Here is a 16,537-nt window from a genome sequence, read left to right as displayed (position 1 = left end):
ACACCGAAATATCTCAGGGCTCTCTTGATTTCTAACACTCTCTAGCGCCTCCGGTAAACTTGGAGAAAAGACAAAGAGCACAAAAAATCGTTTGCGCGGGCACGCTGCCGTTCTCCTTCAATTTCTCCTAGTGGGTCACTTTGTGTACTTAGACGAAGCTGCTGACCCAGAGACCCAGATACCAAGAAAACCGGGCTAAAGTTTTTTGACCCGTTTCAAAGGAACAGTTGGTAGAGGGAGGGGACCCTCCTGGAGGATGAAGGGGGGAGGGGGGCATGTGTTTGCATTTTTCCGTTCGATTTAGAAAGAGAAGAGGTAGGGAAGAAGAGGTGACCTCTTCTCGGTGAATGAAGAAAAAGAGACAGCGTACAAAAAATGATGTCACTTTTGTAATGGGTGGTCCGTCTTTCTCGGGTGAGAGAAAGAAAAATGAATAAAGGATGAATTCTATGTTGCGAGAAGAGAGAGAGTGGAAGGTCATCAAAACGGAGGAACTTATAGGTGATCATAATCTCTGGAGGAAAAGGATAAAGGGCAAAAGACAAAATCGAAGGAAAGAGGGGAAAAACGTTAATTGATCTTGTACAAGGAATGGCCTTCTAGATATATCTAGATTCATGGGTTACTGTACTTGATAGCTGGGGGAGTTAGAGGATTCTACATGTTTCAAATTCACGAATTTCAAATATTAGACAAGTCCCAGACCAAGCTAGCCAGTCTGAGAATGTGTGCTTGATAAGCCAATTCGCAGAGTTTCAGGTGGTCAGAGCTTCTCTGATTTAGGTTCTCAACCATGGTTGTACCCCACTTACCTACAGTAGGCCACTTCCCAAGAACAAGTTTGGCATCTGATTTATGATCCCTTGAAAAACCTAGCTTCTTAGCTACAAACTTTCATAGATTTCTTACTATTAGGGCTCTCTTACTTGTCACCTCCAATATCTCCACGCTTTTGAAATTCAATTTCCTCTGATTTCAATCCCATTCAGCCTCTTTCTCGCCCCAAACTTCGTTTCAATCTATATATCCAACCAACCCACCCCATAAATTTGTCCGCCCCAAAACGTTAAACGACTTTCAATTTCTGGGGGAGCTCTGTCATATAGACTAATTTCGATTTCACTTCCGTTTTTTATCCCGCTTCCGTAAGCTTGTCACAATGTGTGTGCCCCGTAATTTGGGCCACCTGGTCCTTGATGAATCTGGCTCTATGGAAATGGAATGGGTGTACAAAAGGGTTCAATTACCCCTGCCACCAGCAAATTTTTTTCGACCCAACTCCTTGATGAATTCTAATGAGCCTAGGTCTAGCCGATATCGAATTCGTTGGACCGCCTGTCTTTTTTTTCTCGTCCGGTTTGAGTGGTCCGGTTCTCTCTATGTGTGTTGTCTTCGAAACCGAACGTCCTTCGATGAGAGGGGTTGCGCAATTTATATGTGTGTGTCTTATATTCTTATTCTTCTATCTCTTTTTTCCACTCCTCCCCCTTTCCCCGTTCGTTTTTCTAATCGGAGATGGTTCGGAAAAAGAAGGAGGAGGAGGACCTTCCTGCGCGGGATGCGTCCATCATCCCCCATCGAAATTTGTATTGCTTCGGAGCTTCTCTTTTTCTTATTCTCTACTTTTTGTGATGTATGTATGTGTGGTGTGCAGGGTGTGCAGTTTTTTTGTGCGACTTTTGGATGGTGCATTTACCTGAACGCTTGGAGCTTCTTACCTGTCGGGGTGTTTAACCTTAAGGTCCTAGCTTCAAGCGGCATGTCTTATTTTGATTTTTTTTGGTGTACAGGCTGATAAAAAAATTCTACCATTGCAGCTTTTTCAGCTACCGTAAAACCTTTAATACAAGGGTTTCTGTCAAGTTTGAGTTCGATTATCTCGGCTCCTATAAAATATCTCAAAATGTGTCAACTGATAAAATTAGGCAAAATTAGGCATACAGGCTTTACGGTAACCACGTGCCTTACCTTCTGTTCCACCCTAATCCTGTTCTCTTTCTGTTTTCTTACAAACTTCTGACGTCTTCTGAAAAATAGCCACCTCCATCGCCACCCGGTACACTTTCTTATATCTTATCTGAACTTTTCAAAAGTTCGTTTTTGCGGGGGCCCGCGGTCAGGTAGACTGGCTGTTCGCGGCGGTGGAAAAGGGCAAAAACGGATGTATCAAGAAGTAAAGTGTATCAAAATTTGTTTTCAAATTCTTAAACCGTTTTTTCGCATTTTTTCTTTTCTTCGAAATTGGCTTCAATTCCGGTGTTCATTTTTCGTCATGTCTTGTTTTCCTCAATCCTCAAATTTCGTATATTTCGCGCTCAATTTTTCCCGTTACTGTACAAACCAAACTTCTGAGTCTTTCAGGCCGGATCTCTTCTATTCAACTTCAGAGACTCCGCCCATTTCCTCCGACGTCTTCAGTTCCCATCGGCTTCTTTGACGTCTTCAGGATATCGAACTAGTTTCATTTTCCGGAGATAAAGAGACTCTGTAGAATTGGTGAGTATACTACTAGTAATGATTCAGAATCCCCTTTTGTTTGCTTGTTGCAATTTCGATTTCTCAAATTCTTAGTTCCAAACCTCCCCTTTTCTCTTTTTTAATCAATTGATAAGGTGTTGAAATTTTATTTCGGAGAGTGTGGCGCCTGGTGCGGAAGACGTCGACACACTCTCTGATAAAATATGTTGTCCTTGTGCGGATAAAAAAACGAAACCAGAGAGAAATTTTTTCGATAAGGCGGTGTGACGACAATTTAGAATTAGAAGATGTCGAATATAAAACAAAAAAACCGCAAAAAAAAAACGGTTTATCAGTTGCGTGCAGGCGGATGACTTTTTTGTTTACTTTATAGTTTTTCAAATTCCTAATTTTTGACCGCTTCCTCAGCGTCCTCAGCGTTTTTTGTCCAGGTGGTCTTGATTTCTGTTCTGATCCAATTTTAAAATCTCCTTGAGATTGATTCCTAGACTCCAATAGAACACTTCCTTTTTCTCTCTGAACACTGAACCTTTCCGTTTTTTGTCTTTTTCTCAAAGATCATCAAATTGTTTCAAGTGTAGACTTATCGGAGCCGGTCAATCCATTCCTTGAGTGGGCACCTATTTCGAGTTGTCCCTTTATTTGGATAGTGGTGCGAAAAAGTATCTTGGAATTTGACGTCCTCCTAAAAATTTTCCTTTTTTTTTGGGAAAATAAGACAAAAAGAGATGAGAGGGGATCTGCGGAAGACCACACAGACGAAACCAGATTGATTCTCGCTTCTTAATTGACAAGCCTTGTGGATGATGAATAAATGGGGGAGAGAAATAAGAGAAGCCAGAAAAAAATTATGAAAGTTTTTGAGATTACTGTACAGTTTTTTTCGAGTGGCTTTGGTTCGTATGAGAGAGTAGCTTTGGGTGGGGAGAGGAGGAGAGTGTTCGGATAATAACAATAATATAAACTTGTCGAACATCATGCTTGTACATATTTTGTTAGTTGTCTAGCCTTTCGCAATGGATTGCGTATGACCAGCAGCAGCCGCAAAATAAAAACCGCAACTGGAATTTTTCGAACACATTTTGGATCCTTCCCCCCTCCGGCCTTCCATTCTAATTACGATTTGTTCATAGGACCAGTTATTCATCATTCTCTCTTGTTTTTAACAAAAACTCCCATATAGAGAGATAATCAAATGGTTTCAAGATTTTTTGTGATGGTCGACAAAACTGGGCGGAGCTTCGGATGGATTGTAGAGAGAGTTATGGCATTTTTTATTTGTTTGAATAGTAGTCAAGTGGTGCGAGTAGCAGCTCCTTGGTGGCGAGAATTCGAAACTTTTGAAACTCCAAACTTAAATACTAGAATTGATTACCGTAAAACCTCTAATAGAAGGGCCCCTAACTTCTAAATTTGAGCTAATTTTTCTCGGTTTCTGTCAAAGATATAAAAAGTGGTCAACTGATAATTTGTTTATCATAATTTTAATATTATTTGGTCAGTTTGTCACTTTTTGGTACCTTGCATAGGAATTGAGATAATTGAGCTCAAACTTGACAGCATGGTGTCCATTCCATTACAAATTTTACGGTTAGCTTTATTCTAGGGACCTAGCATACTGTAGTTTTCCCTCACCCTATACAATATTTTCGAATAGGAATACCCGGTTTTTTTTCGGTTTTTTTTCGCGTTGCCCTCTTTTGATTTCCAAAGATATGTTAGGCAGCTTCAGCTTCTTCTTCAGCTTCAGTTGATTGTAATTTGGAAAAAAAGAAGCGATTTTCGGTGATTAGCCATTGAAACAGATGATTTGTTTGAATCTCTTTTTGCGGTGGGAAAAAGGGAGAAGCCGACAGTTTTTGGAAGTGCTTCTCCTTTCTCTCTCTCTCTCTCTCTATCTTCGGTAGGTTGGGTGATGTCAAATTGACAACATCATCTCTAACCCTTCTTCTTCTTCAAAACTTGAACACATAGGAAATGAAGAAAAAAGAGAAATGGTTTAGGTGGGCCATTTTCATTCGGGTGGTGACGTAACCTGTTGAAGCTTCTTCTTCTGATTCTTCTTTTCAACATCTTCCAATTTGATTTGATTTTCTCTTCGCTATCCTCCAATTTTCGCCCTCCTTCTCATTCTTCTGATTATGTTGTTCGCTTTTTCGTCACTTTACGTTAATTTTCTTGATTTTTCGGTTTTGCACTTGAGTCATTGACTAGACCTAACTTATTCTGAAGCTGACATTTCAAAAAACTGGGATTTCGATTACCGTATCCCCTCTATAGAAGACCACCCCAAACCATCGATTATCTCGGCTCCTGTGAAAGATATCAAAAAGCGATTAACAGATAAATTGTTCATCCTATTATCACCAATATTTTATCAGTTGACAAATGTTTGGTATCTTTCACTGGAATCGAGAAATTTGAGCTCAAATCAAACGGATCTATTAGAGAAAATACGCTATTGTATGCCTAGGTGTGAAAATTCTCAAGGATCCACGAATACATTTTCTTCCAGCCATACATTTTCAGAGATCTGGAAATTCACTTTCCGTTTAGGTTTTTTTCGTGCCTACAATTTGAAGTCATTCCAAAATCCTTGAAATCCTAGGAAACACAACCCAAATTTCATTTTCTCTAGAAAACAGGAGCCAAACTTTGTACAAGAACTTGTTATGAATCAAATTTCCAACTGACCAACTTAAAAAAAACATTTTCTGACCACCCAGTTTTCCGAAACCATCCAAATCATGTTTCGATACTGGTACTCTGATTTCTTCCTATCACTATTTTCTCAAAAATTCTTCTAACTATACTTGTTTCCTTGTTTCCGTTCATTCATTTTTCTTCCATCGCCCCTTTCATTTTCCATCAAATCAGCTGATTGGTTTAGATCGCCCCCCCCCCTCTCCGAAAAAATTAGTCGTTATCCAACTGGATAATGTTCCAAAAACCTCCTCTCTCCCTTTTCAGTGAGTAGCCAAAGCTAGACCCTTAAAAAAGAAACGCCAAATTACCCGTTCCTCGTCCTCCCCCTCCTCATCCTTCGTTTTCCATCCAAAACTATCCCGAATGATTGGGCGCGAAATCTATAAAAAACTTGTTGGCTTTACTCTATTACCACTAGAGTGAGATACATCAATTTTCGAACGGGAGGAGGGCGGACGGTTCGAGAGGAGATAGAAGGATTTTCATAACAAATTACCATGTTTTTTTGTTTTTTCACATATTCATATAGTTTCGTTTTCGCTAACTAGCCAACCAATATGCAAAACCGTAAAATAGTTTTTACCGTCCAGAGGGGAGACAGGCGGGACACAAGCTGTTTTAATCTCGTTGACAAAATAAACGCACCGAAGCGGATAAACAAGCCGCTATTGGCAATGACAAGGGGCGTAGGACAGGGACATAAAGAATATTTTGGCATATTTCCAAAAAAAATTTGTGTACAGTCTTCTTCTTCTTTTCTCTTTCATTTTTATATTTTGTAAATTTTTGAAAGGGAGTGGATCAGTCAAGTTGTATACGACGTCACTGATCGCCGAATCATTTATATCACTCTCCTCACTTTTTTTCGCGATTTTTTATCAAAAAAACCCCCCAAACAAGTGATTAAACTGATAGACTGAGTTTTTTCGTTTTTTTGTTGATTGATAATTGATGAACTGAATTCGTTTATTTCGCCCGGGTTTTTATTGTTATTCAATTGATGTCAAAAAATTGTTTTTTAACTTTGACTTGATTTCAAAAATCTTATAGTTAGACTCCAAGATTCAAAGAATTTGAAATTCAAAAAAGTTAAGATTCTAGGATTTTCGGAAGAGAGCTCTAATGCTTCTAAAAATCTTGGATCCAGACACTATGAAGTTCTGAAAATTCTGAAATTCCAAAACTCGTAAAATCTTAAAGGAGGCGAGACAGCAAAAATTTCGGGGGCAGTTCGGGGGCCGAAATCGCGCCGCGCTTATGTAAACCATCGGTCGTCAGGCGCCTTCGCGCCCCCGTAGCTCAGCCGGTAGCGGCGCTGTACCCCTGAGCTGCCTGTCATGAGTTCAACCCCTCATGGGGGTTCTCTATGCAAAATATCAGGAAAACTTTTTTTTGGTGTCTGGCCTCCTTTAACTCATAAGATCCTACGCTTCTAAAACTTTTGAGGATGAATTTTGAAAAAAAAAGACCACGCCCATTTTGTTTGTTTTCTTCCAAATCTCATATTGTACTCTACCACGATCCGTAGTGTCTAGAACTTTCTAATCCACTCCATTTTCCACAAAAAAATCAAAAAATCTTCAAATTTTTCTTAATTTCCAGATTGTAGTAACCCATTTTATTTGTTCATATAACTAAACAACGTTCTCTAATTTAATTTCGAGCAAAAACTGATAATTGTCGATTTTGGATTTTTTCCCCATAGGATTTTTAGTCTGTCTCATTTTCTTTAAATTTTTTCCACTATCAGAAACAAAACATATTTTTTGAGAATAGCTTGAATAAGCTAAGAAGCTTATTGAAAGGGCTCCTAAATTCCTTGTTTAGATCAAAATTCTGGATCAGATTTGGATAGGAAAAAATCCGATTGACTCGGTTACGTATCTTGTTTTTATAGTTATCCTTGGAAATTTTGACCTAGATCCTTCGCTATATACGGCACAAAACTTGTCATTTTTCATAAATTTCATGGCACTTCTAAATCTTGCCGCGGGGCACAGAAATGCTTTCAAAAAATTAGAAGACTACTGTAGAGAAGACTTTTCGAAAAAAAAAGGGGGCGGAGCTTCTTTTTGAAGGAAGAAATTGGATTTCCGCCCCGAAGTCAATTTCTGATGAAATTTGAATTGGAGAAAATATTATTTCCATTTTCCACACTACCCCCAGGGCTAAGTCACTCAAGAAATTTTATATTGCACACTCACATAGATTTAGAAATATTGGGAGAAGTCAAAAACGAATTTCGCGTTTTGGCTCTAACTGCCAGCAGTCACTTGATTTGAATCACTTTTTCGAATTAGGCGCCCCGGAATATATATTTGTTAAGCGAATTTTCGTTTTCACCCCGCATGACAACATTCTCTCTTTTTCCAAAAACAAGACAGATTTTCACACCTTTTTGCTCTCCTCCTTTTTTTCCGGATGTGATAAAATGCACTGATCATTGCCGAAGACTTCCTTGATGCTTTCAATTTGTAGGATAAGGATTTAGATTTTTTTTGGATGTTTTTTAACTTTTCAAAAACTTAGGTCTGAACAGTCTTGAACTAAATTACCGGTGTTCGTCAGATTTAGTGACCTAGAAAACTAAGTTTCGAAATCCTAGGCCATCTGGAGAACCGTAAAACCTTTAATTGAAGGACCCCTTCAATAGAAGGGCCCTCCGGACATACTTTGGAACAATAGAAAGGCTTGTCTTTTAATACATGTTTTACGGTATTAAGGGAAAAATTACCTATAATTTATTCTCTTGAAGTTGCCTAGAAACCCAATTTTTGGAAAATTAGGCTATCAGTCTTCTCAAGTGTTTTCTTAAAATAACTAAAAATATGAAAATTCCAAAAAATTATATTTCCTGGATTATTCCAAAAATTTTCCAATTGTTTTTCAACTTTTTCAACTTTAAATTTCCATGGGAAACAGGTGAATTTTGAGAATTCACAAACTTCTGAAATTTAAATCTACTTTCCCTTTTTGAAACTTCCCGGTCCAACTTGACTCATACACTTTTATTTCCCAATTTAAAATATTTTCCATCAATTTCCATTTTATGAATTGTGCAAAAATGTGCGTTTTTTCTAGACAGCACAGTGAGAAAAAAAAAGACTTGAAATTGTTATACACCTGCCAATTTCACTCCTCTCCGCCCCCTTTTTCGATTTCTGTGTGTATGAGGGGGACTGAAATTGAAATTGAAATTGAAAAAATGTGGAAATTTTGCTTTTGTCCCCAGAGGGAGAGAGGAAAAATAATAAAATTGGACAAAGGCGACAGAGAGGAACTTTTTTCCCGGATTTTTGAAATTTTTGAAATTGGAAATGGGAAATAGTTTAGAGATTTCTGGTATCATTCTGATGCTTGATTTTGTAGGAGATGGTTTTGAGATTCTGAAAATCTTAAAATCTAATTTAGAAATTTTAAACTCTTGCAACTTCAAAATTCTTTCAATTTTCAAAATCTCAGAATTGCAAAAGTTCAGAAATTCAAATTCCCACAATAAGTATGACATTTTCATCAAACTTGGGCATTCAAATTCGAGTTCTAGCTCCCCCTAAAATTCAATTTATCAACTTCTGACTTCTCCTTTAATTTCTGAAAAATTCAAAGCGGAAATATAGAGGAAGGCATTGGTTGGCAAGTGGCCAAACACGATTAGTCCCCGGGTCCAGAGCCCCCGAGAAGTTGGAAAATTGAAATTAATATATATTATATTTTCTGGTGTGCACCACAGCCCCAAACGACTCGTGTTATCCACTTAGCTCTTTTCAGATTTCGAAAATCAGAGCCAACAAGTTTTCTCCTTATTTCCCTTCACTCCTTTTTTTATATTTCATTTGTGTATATAAATATTCTGAAAATCTATCTGAAATTTTTCGCTCTCTCCTTTTTCAAAACAACCACCAATTGATTTCTGAGTCTCTAGTTTTCTTTTTTTCTAAATGTGTTTTGTGTGTGTTTTCCCGAATTAGTATTATCAGTTTTTTTTTTCGAAAAAAATTGAATGGCGAAAAAACTACAATTTGACGAGAAGACTAGGTAGCATATCTTTTGGGAATTCCAAAATTCTCTAAAATTTTTATTTTCTGGGTTTGGTTTGTTTTCGGTCGATACTCTTATAATATCACAAGTAAAGACATTTTTTGGAAATTCAAATTTTCAGAATCTACTTCATCTGGAATTTTGAGAGCAAAGGAGCACAGAGTCTTCCAAAGAGTGACCAATGATGGCCAACGCGGTCGATATGCAACAGATTCTGATGTCGATGGATCCGGTATGTCTCTTGGGTTACTGTAGATTACATGGGGGTTACTGTAGATTACATACTGTAGTTTATGGGGTGCTGTAGATCCAGGATCCCTTGGCTGACTTTCGATTTACTCTTTCGTTTCGGCTATTTTTTATATAAAAATGCTCTGTGTGCAAAAATACAAGAAATAAATCTGATCTCTTCCAAACAATAAATTTTAAATATTTTTTAAACTCTTCAATCCTTCCGAAATCCATTGATCCTTACCCTCGCCAAGCAGACAAAAATCTCTTTTTAAATAAGATAAGTGGTTATTAAAAGCAGCGATCTTAGAGAAACTACATGGAGCATAATCATGTTTTATTAGTATCAGATTAGGGTATTCTGACTGTTTATCCCTGATTTTTTGATGTTGAAATTCCAGTTCCAAAGCTGCTCAAGTAATTAATTGCAAACCAAATTTTCATTGTTCTGTCGAAAATAAATTGTTTGCACCTGTCAATCATTGGACAATATAATTGCTCAGGATTTCTAAAAATTCAATCCACGACTTCTTTACATCTCTTATTTTTCTTTTCCGTTTCCCCTTATGTCACTATACCGCTAATCTGGGTCCACTTCACCACTCTCCTCATTCAAAGACAAATGTTGGCTATGAGCCAATAAAAGAGAACTCAATCTCCCCCTCTTTTTTTGGGACCCCTCAAATTCCACTAATTCCATATCCGACTTATGTACAAAAGAAGAAGGAGAAGAAAATGAAATAAAGGGGTGAGAAGAAGAAGAGAATAGATGAACATCTGTAGATAGAGATATGTAATTAGGAGTCTTGGGAGAATGAGATGAAAGTTGGAAATTATTTTTTGAAGAGAATCAGGAAATTAGAAGGGCTAATTGAATTAGAGCTGATCTAGGAAATGAAATAAGAGAGCTTTTAAATTTCCAATTCTGGAATTTTCCAAGGTTCTTGTGGATCCTAGATTTGAAGAATCCTAGAGTCAAACGCTTTTAAACTTTATGAATCTTCCGCACTATCTGAACTTTCTTCTACTGAAAATTCAGAGATTTCCGGTCCTCTAGACTTTCCATAGTCAAGATCCCTAGGCTCTAGTTTCTAAGAAACTGCGAAGAGCGCTTTTGAAATTTGAGTTCTGAATATTTCCAAATGTCTGCTTGAACCTAATTGCTATGAATCCTAGAGTTCTAGACCGTGTGGATCTTAAAAACCTTCCCTTTTCGGAATAATTTGAATTTAGTGAAACTGCCGAACTATCTGAACTGTTTGAGATTAAATATTCAGATGCTTCCGGCCCTCCTAGTCTCTAGATTCTAAAAAATTTCCAATCTCTAACCATCCCAATTCCCAATCTTGATTCCAAATCAAACTCTAAAATTCCAAACTATCAATCAACGTTCCAATCCTTCATACATTTTTCAAAAACAACACCGACAGTTGCGATCGAATATGACAAGTTAATTGATCATAAAAGTGTCTTCTTCTTCTGGGAAAAAAAGACGTTGAGAGAGAATTTTTCGAAGAACTCGACGGACCATACACAAAAAGATAGGGGGTGGTCAAGGGCAGTGAGATATTTCCACCAGATAAGTTCTCATGACTTTTTGAGATTCCGATATGGATAAACTTTGGATGGGGTGCTAAGTTAGCATTGCTAACAAGAGATTATTACTTCCATTCATCAAAATTCCTCCCTCATCCCATTTGCCAACGTCTTCTTGGCTTCTGGAGTTCACACACACCTTCAGAATAATTCATTTCCATTTCATAAAAGTTGAATAATCTTCATCTCCTTCTTTCCCCCATAAGACGTCCAGACTCCTTTTTACTTTTGCTGCTTCAAAATGAAATGGGAAAAAAGACAAAATCCTAGAAAAAAACGGAAAGTTTTAGTAAAATACGCGGAAGCCGGTGTGTGACAAGCAAGCGATAGATTTGAAACGAAAATCGCAGGAAACGATTTACTCGATTAAAGTGAGACACTAGGGTCCCCCGCCCGCCTAGAGCTTTGCTATTCAACCCAAAATTTTCACCCGATCCCCGCCCACTTTGGAATTTCACCGCCTGAGTTTTGACAACTTGATCATTTCTTTCTCAATCGTTTTCTTCCCCTCTCTTTAGTTTGTAAGGACCATTGGACCCCTAGGGAAGCCCCGCCCACTTTGCCTCCGCCTCCTCGAATTTCGTACTGCCTCGCACTTTCTAAATACAAGAGTCGACCTCCTCCATTTACCCGTTGGTCCGTTCGGTTTGGTTTTTTCTCCTTCCCCCGTTTTCGACTATCCCCTTCCCGCGCGGGACTCTCTCCTCTCTGCGTTCTCTTCAATTCATATACTATTTCCTCGAAACGGCCCCTCATGTTTGTGAATTTGTTAAGAGTCGCCTGGGGTGGTGGTGGTCCATTTGACCTTTTTCTCGGGAGACAATTGTTTCTTTTTTTTACTTTCGATTCCGTTCACTTTTATGATGTTGACTAGAGAGTGGTCAGTTGATAAAACTTTTGATAAAACTGCGGGGGGCCCCAGCAATAATTTCTGTGCCTGATAAGATAAGGTTCATTGTTCTTAACTTGTCTAGAATTTTAGAACGGTTTAGTGATTTTTGGTTTTTTAGATATTCAAAGTTTAGTTTTCGACAAATGAAACTAGGACCTTCGAATCTAGGAACCTTGAAATTAGAATTCAGACCCTATGACATAAAATCTTGGAACCTAAAATCTAAGACATAGGATCTAAGGTTTAGAATCCGATCATTGTTAGGGGACCTAGAGTAAAAAAGTATCTGAAGACCGATTGTTCAAAACACTTAATTTTTAGAATTCTAGGATTTTATGCCTAATTACTACCGTATCCTTTTTTCACTAGTTTCCCTACTTCCTATTTCCCAGGGTACATGTTCCATTTTCTGGCTTTCCACCCGGTTCCCTGTAAATTTAATTGACCTCTTCACCCCTTCAAAATTTCCCCCTAAATACAGTACCTCCTCCTTTTTCCTTGAGAAGGTCGATGTGTAATCTCACTGTGAAATCTCACCCAATCAAACAATAGGGACCTCTATTCCCCCTTCTATCGCTAATCCTTTTCATACAGTCTCGTTCTTCATTGTTTAAAAACGCAGACCTCGAATTTCGAATGCCAGTGGGGCGGCTCAAAAAATGTTATCCATATTCGGATGGATTTTCGCAGATCATCCCTCCGGATAATTTGATTATAAAAAACTGAATAGGGTAGAAGATTCCTGAGGTCTCGAGCAGCCAGTCGGCAACATTCTAAATTCTAAATTCGGATTCCTTTTTTTTCCAAATCGCGGGGCGTGAGAAAAAACCGAAAAATTCTTCTGCGGACGAAAGTCATGTGAATTCGCGAAATCCAAGTTTTTGTGCCCTAATCCTTTGCATTTTATCCAATACCGATTTACTGATACACCTTCTAAGCTCTTTTTCTCAACGATCTTTTATCTTTTAATATTTCGAGTGCAAGAATTTTACAATATTTCAATCTCTCATTTCATTCTCCCATTCCATTTTCATTTTTCTTTATTTTCAGACTAGCAACCAGTTTAACGTCATGAAGATGACCAATTCTGGAGGATCCACTAGCCCAACCTCGTCTTCTGGAGCCCCATCGTCGTCTTCGATTCTGGCTGAGGCCGATGAGAAGGAGCAATTCCTCCAGAGCCAAATGTTGCAAGCTGGACAGAATCAGTGGATGCAGATGCTTCTTCAGCAACAACAGCAGAATCTGGAGTCGCCAACGAAAGCAAAAGTTGCAGAGGATCTGATGCAGAATCCATCTGCCATTATGGAATTGTTGGGTGGAACTACAGATTTTATGAAGATCGCTGCCAAACTTACGCAACAGAAACAGTCGGTAAGTTGGAAAAGAGGGATTTACATAGATTAGGAATACTCAGATTTGGAAGAAGACGTGTCATGGAGGCTTAGCAATGTTTTCTGAGTTTTTTATGCAAAAGTTAATTTGTTCTAGATATTTTTTGGAAACTCGAAAAGTGGTTATGTCATATGCCAGACAGCTGGGTGGTTGTAAAATTAAGTGACAATCCGAAGTGTTCTGGCGGGCAAGGGGTAGCTATGTAGTCGTGAAGTTAAATTTTAGACAATAAAGACCCTATTTTATTCTAATCTAATCTTCATTACAGTCCGATCAACCAGAATCCGAAGAACGACGTGATGCTTCTCCATCTCCAACACCAGCGGTCTCTCTCAACTCCCAACTTGCTTCCATGATCCTTCCAACTACCTCCACTTCCACAGGATGCAGTGCAGCCAGCACAACGTCTTCTGTCGACTCCGCCGCTTCATCTGTTATCGTCAATGGACACGTCTCCGCACCATACTCATCCGCATCAGTAGACGACGACGATCTTTCAATGCAGCCAAGTGCCAAGAAGCAGAAATCTGAAGAATCTGAGACACCACTGACACCAAACCATCAACTCATGCAGTCACTTCTCGCGCAGATTGGTCTGTCGACACCAGTTCAGCAAGGAAATCAGAAGAAGGATCCAAATGAAATGATGCTCCAAAACTTCTTCCCACAATCCCTGGCACTTCCATTGATGTTCCCAGGAAATATTCATTCTCAGTTTGGAATGCAAGATTTTGAGTCTCTCTCGGCCCTTTCCACACCAAACAAAGGAGCTGGAGTTAAGAGGCAATATTCTTCAAATGGAAAGAATTACTGTGATATTTGCAATAAGGAAGTCTGCAACAAATATTTCCTTCGAACCCATATGCTCAAAATGCACGGAATCGTCATTGATGAGAACAAGACTGTCATTGCTAACATTGATACCAGCATCAAGGAGCGGGAAGGAGAGCTCACATTCAGATGCGATACCTGCCGAACAATGTTCAAGACTCGCAATCAACTTCGGCAACACAGACAGGATGTTCATGGTGTCCTTCCGCTTTCTACTCCAAGAAACAATCAGAACAAGCCATCAGTGCCAAATACGCCAAATGGAGCCACCAATAACAGCTCATCCGGACCAAATTCCGCATCAATGGGTGAGGAGAAGTGCCAGTTGTGTGATAAGAGATTTGCACCAGCAATGATGGGATTCCATGTCATGCAAGAGCATATGGGAACTGTTGGAGGAGCCAACGGATCTGCAGATATCTCTCATGTTCTCTCCATGCTCAATCAAGCAAACACCCGTGGACAGTCGGTCAGCGAGGAGAAGGAATTGGGAATGGCGGTTTTAGAGTGCCCAGACTGCAGTTACAAATGCAAAGACGCCAAGAATCTTGAGATGCATATGGAGCGTCACGAGAAGATGAACGATGCCAAAATCAAACAGGACGATGACGAAGATGTGGCATTGAAGTTGACCACTGAGGCAGCGCTTCACATGGTCGTCCAGAACCAGAATCAATTCGATGGAGACTCGGCAGCACTCAACTTGACTTTCAAAAATGTTGATGGCATTAAAAAGGATTTGGAAGAGGAGAAGAATGCTATAGGAAATCATAATCATGAGAGAAACTCGCATACGGTAAGAAACTATAGCTATGAACATTGGAAATAAATTGTCATTATTTCAGAGCGGAAGCATCTCTCCATCCGGATCCCTCTCGGACACTTATGATAACAAGAACGCTGCTGAGAAGCTGTTCCCAATACAAACCGTTTTGGTCAGGTGCCACGATGAGAATGGTGAGTTAGCCTAAACCTTTTTTTCAAATCAAAATCTAAAATTCTTTTTTTCAGGTCAGCTCCCAGCAGAATTCCTCGTTCGACTTCCAGTCCGCTCCCAGATCGATGGACCACGAAAGATTGTCTTCGAGCTTCTTCCAACACCAGTTGCCTCTTCTTAAATCCCCAGTTGAACAGTTTCTTCAAATCTAAGTCTTATTTCTCTCAACTTTATGTATGGGTACCCCTTTTACTGGACACGGAAGACACATTTTCATACATTTTTTAAACTTCGAATTCTGTGGTCCATCTTCCCCAAATCCTCGCCCCGTTTCCGATCTCTCTTCCGATTATGTCTCCTCGATTTTTAATTTTTCTTCCGATGTAAAAAAAACCCATCACCACCCAGCAAACCTCTTTCATTCAAAAATTTCATCAATTTTATCGTTTTTTTTTCTAAATGTCACTCTGTCTCTCCCAGTTAGCAACGGGCAATTTCATTCTGCTACTCTAAAAAGCAAAAAATGCCAACTATCCGCCAATCCGTGCATTTTTTCTCGCAATTCCTCATTTTGTCTTCTCCCAAAGAATGTTTCCAAAGTACCCCTCGTAAACCTGCCATTCTTCTTTTTTTTAATTAGGATATTCCTTAATCTATCACACATATAATCTTGAAAGTTCTCGAAAATTTTTTCTTAATTCTTTTAATTTGATTGTAAAGAAAATACTCCAAATAATTTATTTGATCTTGTCCTTCCCTCCTCATCTTAATTGTTTCCTCCAGTAATTTTTCCTTTTCCGAAAAAATGGGAAAAACCTATGAGAATACATGTGTATGTGTACGTTTTTGAGTGCCCCAACCAGATAAAGTGAGGGATGTTTATGGAACTTTTCTTTTTATTTTCACGTCTTCTTCTTTTCCTTCTGCGCGACACGTCTTCAGAAATTGAGTTTACCGCGCGTGCCTGAGCACCGTAGAAGAAAAAGTCATCCTTGAAGAATCTCTCGCACGTCTTCTAATACTAGTATTCAAGATGATGGTCATACCTGTCAGCCAGCATAAACTTATCAAAATTCGAAGAGTTAATCGGGATCGTCTCACGAAGTTTGCCCTAATCTGTTCAGCTATCGCTTGTGGATGTAACACACTTTGTGAGTTTTATGACGAAGAATTTTTTGGTTTCAATTTGGTCATTTGAGGTTTTCACACGAAATCATAAGAATTTACGAAATCGAATGGGAAAGTGCGAGACTGAAATTTTTGGATAGTGCAAAAGAAATTTGATTTTTAGTCACAGGTTCTTTGATTTAATTTTTGCGAAGATTGAATACATTGAACGAATTTTTCAAAAAAAAGGGTCAAGGGAAAACATTGGAAATGTCTGAAAATCTGCTCACAAGTGTTTTGTGCTCAAAGTTTTGGGCAAAATTCTT

General features: G+C 38.8%; 1 protein-coding gene across 1 annotated transcript; it reads left to right on the top strand.

Moving 5' to 3' along the window:
- Positions 1–9,406: 9,406 nt before the first annotated feature.
- On the top strand, positions 9,407–15,285 carry Cbr-die-1 (the record flags this gene model as incomplete). Its single annotated transcript, XM_002630913.1, has 5 exons — positions 9,407–9,454; positions 12,992–13,315; positions 13,605–14,963; positions 15,013–15,124; positions 15,179–15,285. The coding sequence occupies 5 exons, from the start codon at positions 9,407–9,409 to the stop codon at positions 15,283–15,285; spliced, it is 1,950 nt and encodes a 649-aa protein (XP_002630959.1).
- Between the last annotated feature and the right edge of the window lie 1,252 nt (positions 15,286–16,537).

This window comes from Caenorhabditis briggsae (genome assembly GCF_000004555.2).
Source record: "Caenorhabditis briggsae complete genome, chrII, whole genome shotgun sequence".
Lineage (NCBI taxonomy): Eukaryota > Metazoa > Nematoda > Chromadorea > Rhabditida > Rhabditidae > Caenorhabditis > Caenorhabditis briggsae.
The sequence above is the reverse complement of the archived record's forward strand: the minus strand, read 5'-3'. Positions and strand labels throughout refer to the sequence as shown.